This window comes from Quercus robur, chromosome 1 (genome assembly GCF_932294415.1).
Source record: "Quercus robur chromosome 1, dhQueRobu3.1, whole genome shotgun sequence".
NCBI classification, from domain to species: domain Eukaryota; kingdom Viridiplantae; phylum Streptophyta; class Magnoliopsida; order Fagales; family Fagaceae; genus Quercus; species Quercus robur.
In genome coordinates, this window is record NC_065534.1 from 22,758,373 (window position 1) to 22,770,039 (window position 11,667).

The 11,667-nt window shown below is 36.6% G+C and overlaps 1 protein-coding gene across 1 annotated transcript; it reads left to right on the forward strand.

The window, feature by feature from the left end:
- The first annotated feature begins 3,410 nt into the window (after positions 1-3,410).
- Positions 3,411-10,172, forward strand: LOC126725808 (uncharacterized). The gene is made up of 14 exons (XM_050430744.1): positions 3,411-3,728; positions 3,825-3,924; positions 4,009-4,131; positions 4,961-5,065; positions 5,877-5,960; positions 6,077-6,192; positions 6,424-6,525; positions 6,609-6,722; positions 6,824-6,880; positions 7,970-8,036; positions 8,179-8,232; positions 9,213-9,287; positions 9,558-9,593; positions 9,825-10,172. Exons 1-14 carry the CDS (start codon positions 3,709-3,711, stop codon positions 9,915-9,917), a joined length of 1,146 nt encoding a protein of 381 aa, XP_050286701.1. The 5' UTR covers positions 3,411-3,708; the 3' UTR covers positions 9,918-10,172.
- Positions 10,173-11,667: the final 1,495 nt, after the last annotated feature.

An 11,667-nucleotide genomic window follows, 5' to 3' on the forward strand; every position in this document is an offset into this window, starting at 1 on the left:
TTAGGTCCGGGTTAACCTTGAGGCCGAGGTCAGAAGGAACCTGAGGAGCGACTGGAGGAAGGTCCTAGGTCTGCGACTGAGCAGGCACCTTCGAAGATTGACCTTTTCCTCGGGAGGACATCAATTCTCGTAAGGTTTTTCCTTTGCCAGCCATATTGTCTACCTCCTCGTCTGAAGAGTCGTCCGAACAGGCTATAATAATCGGAGCGCCGACCACGGAGTTTCGGTCCTCCTATTCTTCAGGGTCTGAAAGCTCAATCAAAGGGGCTTTATGAACCTCCTCTTCAAAATAGAACTCGTCTATCTCCTCCTTAAGAGAAAGACGAGATGATTCAGTTTCTCCTTCAACTGGCGCAGCAACGTCAAGGTTGTCTGGTAGAGGTAGTTGCACGGCTGGTGGAAGATTCCGAACACCAGGTAACACGACTGGCTTGAGATCTTGTCGAGCTAGAAACTTGGGCTTGGATGCATCAATCCTAGCCAACCTTGGACTACCAGCTCTTATGGCGTGGCCAATGGCTTGGAAGGAACGGGTTAGTGGTCGGTAGCCCAAAACCAAATGACACGCACGTAGCTGCCCGTCCTCGGCAACGTAGATTTCTGACCTTAGAAGATAGTTCAAGGTCTGAACGTTCACGTAGCTCAGCTTAGGAGCAACCAAAGCTCTATCTGCAATACAGCCGAGAAGGAGATTAGAGTTAAACTATAAAATTTATGACTCTTAAGCAAAAAAGAGAGTGAATCCGAAGAGCTAAGCCCCCTCCCTAAAGGATTGGCCCTAAAGGCGCCACGCCTGGAATTCCTACCCGAGTTGGACAATGAAAACCATCGCTCCACTCTCCTGAGGCAATGAGGAAGTCATCCTTCATAGTCTTATTGGATATGGGGAGGCAGGAGATTAGCCTAACCACCTCGGACAGAGATTTAAGGTAATACCCTCCCTTCTTGACGTAGTGGCACTCGTATAGGTGAACTACATCATGCCAGGTCAGGCCTAGACCCATCCGCTCGTTCAAGACATCTATGCAGCCTAATACCCTGAACATGTTCGAAGCTTACTAATGCGGTGTCAACCTATGGTGGAACAAGTAGTCCCGGGTAATCCTACGCATGGGGAGTGTCATTCCTCCTTCAATGAAGGCAATCATAGGAATGACAACTTCACCCACGTCTCTATCTGTCAATACTCCTTCTAGGGGACAGTACCACAGAACCATCCCCTGCGGGATGTGGTATTTTGCCCTAAAGGCCTCCATGGCGGCCGGAGTGTCTACTAGGTCCTTGAATCTACCCATCTAAGTTGAACTGGAGGGGCGGAAATAAAAACCGAGGAGAAAGGTGAAATCTGAGGAGAAATTCGAAGCAACGAAACAAACGGAACTTACGAGTATCTTCACAAACGACCAGTAAGATGCTTGAAAATCTCTTCTAAGAAGGACGCTTCGCGGAAACGGTTATGGAAATCTGAAGAATGGAAGTGTTCGTAGATCTCTGGGCGCTGGAGTTCTCTGGACTTCTGATATGTAGATAAAAAAGAAAAAGTGAGCCTCTCTAGTGCTTTATATAGCAAGAGGGAGAGAGAGAATCACTCCCGCTCAAAAATTCAAGGAAAAATGCTGGTCGTCAGATCTACGCCTCGCCGTTGGATAAAGGAGATATAAAACTACCTAGAGTAAATGGCTGCGCCTAGTAAATTGTAACGCGTTAAAAGTATCTGCCCGCACGCGCGAACCAAGATCTCATTAATTCCATCCTTTGTAAATGTCAAAACCCCGTTTTTCTCCTCGAAAGGAGATCAAAAACCGGAGTTTTAAGGGGCTATTGTAGGGACCGGCCCAGAATAATAAGTTGACTGGGCCCTGGGCCTGTCCGAGGACCAGTCCGTCCGAGGAGACATCGTGGCCCAGAATCCTTATTTAGGCCCATTGGGGTAAAACGAATATGTCCGAGGAGGAATTCCTCCTCAAACACTGCAAAATCCAGATCAAAGGTGCGTCCCATCCACTGTAGTCCATTCCCCGAATACGCAAAAAGGAAGGAGACCCAAAATATCTCAGCAAAAGCTGCCACCACCACATTAAATGTATCACAACTACTTTCCTAGCCGCATTAATGAAGAGAAGACCTCTGAACAGTGCTACCTTGGCCACTGCAACTCACAAAGAATTGATAAGGGTGTCTGATGGGACATGTGCTCAAGTGAGGGTTTGGATGATCAACAAGTGTAGAGCCCAGATGATAGGAGAGGACCTATATAATATGTAAAAGTCCCCCAAGAGAGGGGGACGGGAGACGGAGAAAAAGAGAGGAGAGAACATTGTAGAGAAATTTTATTTACATGAATCTGTGCCCATTAATCAAGTTTGAGACCTGATCATTTGAGAAGGATCTCTCTTCACTGTTATCTCCTTTTGTTCTTGTTTCTGTATCTTCTGAGTCCATGCAACAAACCGTTTAAGTTAACTGAAACCAAGTTCTTTAGTCCATACTTTACAAAAAATTAATTGTGTGGGACCTTTTGGGCCAAGACTTGACCAACAAGGTTCAGGTCAACTAAAACCGTGTCCCTACAATATTTTATAAACAACTATTATACATACATAAGCTATTGGAAAAAAAAATACTTTTTTATTAAAACAAAAATTCTAAGACCACATAATAACCACAACTCTTGCTACAACTGTTCATGTGCCAAGTTGTCAGTGGCAAAGAAAAAGTTATAGGTCCCTCTGAATCTAACATACAATCAATTACAATCTGCCACGTAAAATAATTATAATAAAAATTATAATTTTTTTTATGTGATACTAGAATTAGTATTATTAAAATGAACATATGACTTAGGGTAATACTATTAAAAGGAGTGGGTTGGATTAATTACTCAAAGTCTCTTGTTTGGAGTTGGGTACGCAGCAGCCCAAAGTCAAAAGCGTGACAAGAGCAAGAGCAAAGGCCTTGTCAACTTTGTCATCCGAGCAAATTCAAACCAATAGTCGGGGCAATTCGGTAACAATAAAAGCCCCTTGATCAGTTTCTCTCTCCCCACAATAGAAATAAAACAAACAACCGATCACTTAGGCCTTATTTGTTACACCCATTCAAACACATGTTTTCAGTTTTTAAACAATATTATACATATTTCTATATGCTTTTTTATCTATACATATTTTCACATATATTTTCAAACACATATTTTCAATTTTTAAATGCATATACCAATAATGTTCAGTATCACATGTATTAGTTGTTGTACATCATCTCTATCAAATTAAATAATAAAATTAATATTAAAAAAAAAAAAAAAAACACACTGTCTCTCTTGCTTCAAAACCAAAATCCCTCTTTTTTTCTCTGTTCCTAATAAATCCTAATAGTCTTTTATTTATTTAATTATTTATAAATTTGCAGGTTTTACAAGTCAATATAACTGACAGAGAAACAGTGCAATAAAAATGAGAGTAGGTTAGAAATGGGGGAGTGATTGTAGTGCAGCATTAATTCCAAATTCCCAAAAATCCCACATTCGAAACTGTCACTCAGGTCCCATTCCGTTTTTCTGTTCCGCTCATTCTGTTATAAATTGCGAACCAAGAAAAGAATGTAATTATTTTGCTTCAGCTCTTCACAATTCGAAATTTGGAATGTGATCTAAGTCCCTATTGAGTTTTCAAAAACAGTTTCAGTTTCCATAGTACATATATATATTCAATGGGCAACTTACACCGTAGGTATGATCTCCTATTCTTCGTCTTCAATTCCTATTTTGATTTAAATTTTGGATTAAATATAATAAATAAATAAAGTGTTTTCGTTGTTTTGTTTAGGAAACCAAACGATAGAGCTAGGCAAATAGTCACGACGATTATTGGAATCGTCATTGGTTTTTTTATAGGCATATCGATTCCTTCTGCTTCATTGAACAAGGTATGTGAATCAATTTCTTTCCTTTCTTATTATTGAATTGCATTAATATATATATTTTATAGATTCATTTTGAATTTTTCGCAGATTAATATACCTTCAAACATTATAACATCGCTTGATGTAGCCATCACTGACATTCATGGATCCACATCCACATCCCCTAAAACCGAATCGCTTGAAAATGTCGGATCCACCACGGTTCCTAAGGTGATTTTTTTTTTATATGCGGTTTCGGCTTTTTCAATGTATGGATTTTGGTTCCAAAATTGTTGGTTTTTGTTTGCCTCTTGTTGTTTGATATTGTTTTCAATGCGGTTCGTCGAGTATTTTACAGCATGTATTTTATTGCCGCCAATTGAGGATCAGCTTTTGTCTCTCATTTAAGGAATATGTTGTTCAAGTAATAGTTTACTGATAGTTGTAACAGAAATTCACTGAAAGTAATATGATGAAAGCAAAAAAAAAAAATGATAATTTTCTGGAGATGTAATGTTTGTTAATTAGTACCCTAGCTGAAGGATCAACTTAGTTGCGTGTTTCGTGGAAACTGATAATTGTCTAGTTTTTAGGATCTTTCGTGATCATTAAAATTGTTTAGGTGATAGTTAAACGTAAAATTCTTGTTGGTGCGTACTGATGGTATGAAAGTTTTGAAATGGACATCTCTTTAATGAAGGAACATTAAAGAGGAATAGTGAGATCATCATAGTATTTTGGGCTAGCAGTAATTTCCTGATTGGTCTGGTTGTTCTTGTTGCATTAAGTACCGAAACTTCCTCTTAAATTAGAAGAATGAAAGAGTAATTACTAAGTGTAAGATACAATTTCGATTTTTGTTTTTGATTTATTCAACCAATATAAGTAAATTAAATATATATATAAGAAAAAGGGCATAAATCCCATGTTCAAGATTGGCTTGACTTCTATGTATTCCTTCACAGTTGCTGGGTTTGCTAGGCTAATCAAAAGTAAATCTATATGGCCTTGTTTTCATTTAAACTGATAATTTGCTTGTGGTTTGTTTGTTTGCTCTCAGATACATGTTTCAACAAATCCTCGTGGTGCGGAGTCATTACCTCCAGGAATTGTTGTAGCAGAATCTGATCTCTATCTACGCAGATTATGGGGTGATCCAAATGAGGTATAATGTTCAATGACTGTAAGAATAATAAGTAATCATTTATAGAAGCCCAAATGGAATGATGATATTCTAAGAGTAGGTAATAGCAGCATTCTAGGTTTGTCACCAAGGTATGTACAATTGTGGCCCAAAACATTTTTTAATATACTGTTAGATGTTAATGGTTGTAAGATCCAATCTTAGTGTTGGTGAAGTGATGCAGGACAAATAAACTCTAGGAGGGTGGTTTTATTTGGATTACAAAACAAGAACAAGATAAAGGTATTGGACCTAGGAATTAGCACCTAGGGCTTGTTTGAAGTCAGCATCAAGTAGATAAAATAGAAAATATATAAAACCTAGGCATCGGCAACAAGCATGATAGAAATCAGGCCTTAAATTAGACTCCCAAATTACATCCTAGATGGAAATGAAATAAATTTCTTACTTAACAAGGAAAGAATTAACTTGTAATATATTACATTCAATGCAAAATAAAAGAGAATAATATATTTTTGTCCACACCATAAAGTCAGTTGTTTTGGTTTTTTAAACATTTCCTCTTTTAAATAGGTCATAGCATTGCCCTTTGCACATGCATGCTGAATTGGATTTAGATGGTAGGTTGTGCTTTTGAAGGAGAGAGATAGGAAAAGAAGGTTTTGGGGGAGGAAGGGGGATAAGGACCTTTCTTGTCAAAAATTGCATGTGTGTATATATTTTTGAGCAGGAAGCCCATAGTGCCATAAATTTTTACATTTGAGCTTTTATTGACTGTGATGTGAACCAACTGCCTAGTTTATGGGAATTTCATAAATTATGAAATCTGCAGGATCTGCAGAAAAAGCCAAAATACTTGGTAACTTTCACTGTTGGTATTGATCAGAGAAATAATATTAATGCAGCCATCAAAAAGGTCAAAAAAGCAGCCTTCCCTTTTCTTTTTTTTTTACTTGATTATTTTGATATTCAGGATTCTGACTGCTGAGGGTTTTTTTTTTTTTTTTTTTTTTTTTTTTAACTTTCTTGTAGTTTTCTGAGGATTTCATGATTATGCTTTTTCATTATGATGGTCACACAAGTGAATGGGATCAATTTGAGTGGTCCAAACGTGCAATCCACATAAGCGTAAGGAAACAAACAAAATGGTAAGTTTTTGTCACTTTTTCACTTCCTACCTTTTTATCTACATTGAATAAGAGCTTCATAAATCCTTACACCCTGCAGTAAGCTTTGACTAGCAAGCTCTTGAACATCAAATTAGAGTTCTATTTATCTGCATTTTTTTTGAAGAGTTTATAATTAGCTGAGACTTATGCCCGTGCAGGTGTTTGAATCTATAGTTTGTTCTCATAATCTTACTCTTTTATGTTTTGCAGGTGGTATGCAAAAAGGTTTTTGCATCCTAATGTTGTGTCAGCTTTTGAATATATCTTTATATGGGATGAAGATCTTGGAGTCGAACACTTCAATGGAGATAAGTAAGTTCTTATTTATCAGTTTTTTTCTCGTTCAAATCCACATGTTATATGTTTATTTATGTTTTCCTCGATGCTACTACCAGGTACATTGAGTTGGTTAAGAAACATGGTTTGGAAATCTCTCAACCTGGTCTTGAGCCCAATAATGGACTAACGTGGGAAATGACAAAGAGGAGAGGTGACAGAGAAGTTCACATGTAAGCTCTCTCCCTCGCCCTAGTGACATTATTATAATGGTATTGCTGTTATGCATTGGAAATTGAAGTTAAAAGTTCTTCTTGTCTGCATTAATGAATAGGGATACAGAGGAGAAGCCAGGCTGGTGTAATGACCCACATTTGCCTCCTTGTGCTGCGTATGCTCTCTCTCTCTCTCTCTCTCTCTCTTTCTGAGTATGTCCATAAACACAATACAAAGAAATATTTTCCAGTCTTTGTATCAAATGCTTGTAGAATTGGTTGTAATTATGAATGCTATTTATTACCTGGCACTTTGGCTGTCATCTTGGACAAATTTACGCTTACCAAAAGAAAATTCTGAGCAATCTATGTGTAATTTGACTGTTTTATATAAATAATTTTATATTTTAATTAAGATATTTTGATTAGTTAAGTATCACATATGAGCACTTTATCTTTCCAAAGTTTTCAGAAGCTTTGCTTGAAACTTTTGAATATTTTGGTTTATAATAATGCAAGATTAACTATCATGCTTGGATAAGATGCCATTAGCATGGAGGATCATCTTTCTGTTTGGGATTCATGATAGATGATGTTTGATCAAGATGTCTGAAATAGTTATTACCACTGTCTAAGCCCTTGTTCAGTGTCACTACTGAGAGTGCATTTTTCAGGTGTTAGGCATGAGAATGCATTTTACTTTTTCTTTTTTTCTTTTTTTGTCTTGTTTCTTAACTCTACTTTGTAGTAGATTCTGAAAATTATTTTCTTTCTTATTCTTTTAAGCTAAATTGAGAATCCTCAAAACTAAGGATTTTGCATTCTAATTCTTGTTCTTGTTCTTGTTATAAATCAATCAGATGCATATACAGTCTGCATGAGGCATTACAACGGCTATTTATCTATCTCTTTTTTTGTTCTTCTCTTCTCTATTTTTTTTTTCCTTCCATTCTTACTTCCACATTAGAATCCCAAATATCAAAATAGAGAAGAATGGAAGGAAAATAGAGAAGAGAAGAAATAGAGAAGAGAATCCTCAAAATATATTCTTCTTACTTCCACATTAGAACTTCCTCCTCTTCTTCTTCTTTCCCTTCACCCAAATGTTGTCTTAAGAAGAATATATTTTGCTAGAATTCGTTATGTCAATTCATTGTGCCATTTTTTTTTTTTTGCAAAGGTCTTAGTAAACACAATCTAAGGAGATCTGTTTTTTCTTTTTCTTTTTTTAAATTCTGTGATTATTATTTCTTGTATTCTTTCAGGTTTGTGGAAATTATGGCCCCAGTATTTTCTCGAGAAGCTTGGCGATGTGTGTGGCATTTGATTCAGGCATGTTGTGTATCTAGAATTATGTTGCTAAGTTTTTTTTTTTTTGGGGGGGTGCTTAAACAACTACATACATAATATTCTCTTCTGAGTGCTTTCAAATGTTTCATCTACCTTAATGAAACACTCTAATTTCTGCTTGTAGAATGATTTGGTGCATGGATGGGGATTGGATTTTGCTCTCAGAAGATGTGTAGAGGTCAGTGGCTCTTCCTTCTTTCCTTTTTTTTTTTTTTTTGGTTTTGGTGCCCTGTAGGATTTGCTGCCCATTCAGATGCTATATTGATGGCCTGTTATCTTTCAACTACTTCTTTTTATCCTGCATATTTTTAAGGAAAGCCAGGTAGCCAAGAAAAGGGTTGTTGGTAACAGTACTGCAGAACCAGATTTTAAATTCTCCTCATTTGTAATGATCATCACTTTTTGTTGCCCTTCTCCCATTTATCTATCAGAAAAAGGATCGAAGGAAAAGAAAATGCTTATATCAACACTTGAAAAGCAATTTTATGGATTTCAAAGCATAATATTTTTTTTTCTTTATTGGTAATTACATGTGCACCCAATATGTCTTGAGCACACGCCCTCACCCTTCATTTTGCTCTTACAAGGGAAGGAGGCACCATTTGAGCTAGAGCTCATTGGCATTTCAAAGCATATTTTATATATAAATTTCTTGGGGGATTTCAAAATTTCACCATAATATAAGACAATGAGGTTTAGGTGCAATGATCATGTTGGCTCGCATTTGTGTGGATATTAAGTAATATGAAGATGCATGCCAAACCAATGGCATTCAGTATAAACAATTAAACAATCAAAGTACAAGCATGGCCTGTTTTATCAAATGGGATGACACACAGTTAAATCCTATAATGGAAAGATCATTTAGGGACTCGTTAAAAATCTTTCTGTTAGTATGTGTGCTTAGCACTTTATGTCTTTTCATTATAAACATAATTCAGTAAGGACTACTGGACTAGTATCTATGGATTCTGTAAAGTGACCAATCGAAAGGAAAATGTGGATCATGTAAAGCAGGGGTCCTTCTTATTTTTCAAATGAAATTGTGGTCTTTTGTTCAATGTGGAATCAGTCAGGTAGGTTTATAGAAGTTCCTTATGTTAGATCAGGAACACCTTTTCTTGGTGCATCCTAATCGGTTATGTTTTGTATTTGCAGCCTGCACATGAAAAAATTGGTGTGGTTGATTCACAGTGGATTGTTCATCAAGTAATACCTTCTCTAGGGAGCCAGGTTAGTCATCAATAAGTTCGCTAGAATTTTTTTCATTTGTGTTTAGTTGTGTGCATGATGCTTCTTAGAAGCTCTCTCTCCTTCTCTCTATCTCTGTGCCAGAATGAGGGTGAGTGCACGCATGTGCTTTTAAGTTTGTGCACAAATATGGAAGACAGTTTGATGTTTTTGGTGCCAAATATAATAGACTGAGGAAAATTTTCCATGAGGGAGCTTTAAATTTAGCTTATGAATCATATTCTTATACTTTAAATTATCTGTTAACTTCAGGGGCAGTCCGAGGATGGGAAAGCTCCGTGGGAAGGGGTATGTGTATTTATCATTATTATGTACCGCATTGTTTTGAACTAAATATTGTACTTTATATAAAGCCCATTAGTCCATTACTTGTAGCTTCTTGTTTTTATTAGCTAAAACTGCCTTTAAATACCCGGTTTGATTTTCTTACCTTTTTTTTAATTATTATTTTGAGAAACCAATAATAAAAGTTTGTCAACCAGGTTTTAATTATTCTTGCCTGGTGGTTTCCTGTTGCAGGTGAGAGCTAGGTGTAAAAATGAGTGGGCTGAGTTCCAGTCTCGTCTCACCAATGCAGATAAGGCGTATCTTGCTCAGTATGGGAAGGAGTAACTTTGACGAACACCGCCTTTCCATGTTCTTTTTTTGTTCTTCTTTTGTACATGTTTTTTTTTTCTCTTTTTTATTTTTTGGGTTGCCTTGGGTGTTGTTTACGAGCTCAGTTCTTCTGTTCATGCGATTTTATTCTTTTTCTTTTTCTTTTTTTTTGCTCAAGATGGTAGGCTCATTTTTCTGAAGCCCGGATCTTCTGTATTTTATAGACAGCCGTAGTTATATAAGAAAATAAAAATTTACATTCTTTTCGTATATGGATCAACACAAAATATGATTATTTCTTCCTCCCTGATTTATCTTTTCCAATATGGCTTTGCCTTCTTTTTACAGTAGTTTGTGGTATGTTAGGCTGTTAGGCAGTGCTGGTGGGTTCCTCTATTATAGATTTTATCAAACTTACATTTTGTACGAAATTTAGGAACCATTAGAGATCTTACAGTAAAAGGTCTACACATATATAATGCCGCAATCTCAATGTGATTTTGATGGGTTTGCCCCTGATGTAGCGGGGACTAAAGTATGAAGCCACCATCAGAATTGTTGGTATAGTTTTGAAACGTCAATCATCTCAACTACCACATAATGCAGAGAGTTAAAAAGGTTTATCTTACACAACACAAGTCAGGATTTTTTAAAAAACTAACTACAAAACCCAAACAATATCATTAGTTAGCAAACGTTTCAAACTAATTTCGTTTATAACAATTCGAGTTCAGTGGACTCGATTTAGGAAAAACTGATGTGGAGAAAACATGGAAATCGAGTTCAACGAACTCGGTTTCCATGTACAGAAATCGAGTTCAGTGAACTCGATTTCCATGTATGGAAAACGAGTTCAATGAACTCGATTTCCATGTATTTCCAACGAGTTCATTGAACTCGTTTTCATTGGACTCGAAAGATTGGAAGATGGAAAACTAGTGCCATCAGATCGTGCTCTTGTTGTTGGGTTTGGCTGCGTTTGCAGAAGATGGACCTTGCCATCAGATCGTGCTCTTGTTGTTGGTTTGGCTGCGTCTGCAGAAGATGGACCTTATCAGCTTGTTGTTGGCAAATCAATTTCTTGTGGGTGTGATCGTTTCCATGTATGGAAAACGAGTTCAATGAACTCGTTTTCCATACATGGAAATCGAGTTCGTTGAACTCGGTTTCTGTACATGGAAACCGAGTTCGTTGAACTCGATTTCCATGTTTTCTCCACCTCAGTTTTTCCTAAATCGAGTCCACTGAGCTCGAATTGTTATAAACGAAATTAGTTTGAAACGTTTGCTAACTAATGATATTGTTTGGGTTTTGTAGTTAGTTTTTAAAAAAATCCCACAAGTCACAAAGGAATGATCCATTGAAATAAGCCATTAAAATTTTATAAATATTTTATCTCCATTTTTTTCCCAAGTTCTAGACTAGGCTTCTTATTCTAGCTTTTGGGTTAAGGTACTAATTACCAAATCACCAATTGAATTGTCATTGGTAAGAAACTCAACATTTTCATGACTAACAAGAGCATCAAATTTTTTAAAGAAAAAATAGACTTCTGGTCTTCTAGCCGGGTAAGAAATCGTTGTCAAAGGGGTTGGAGTTTAGACACTAATGCACTTTTAAATGTGTAGTCAAGGTCTATAATTATTTAGAAAAGCGGAGTGCATGCGTTATATAGCTTTTTTAAATAAAAAGGGACAGACAAAACCTTTCCATTTTTGCTTTCACCACTAAATTATTGGTGAAAGAAATATACCCATTTGGCATG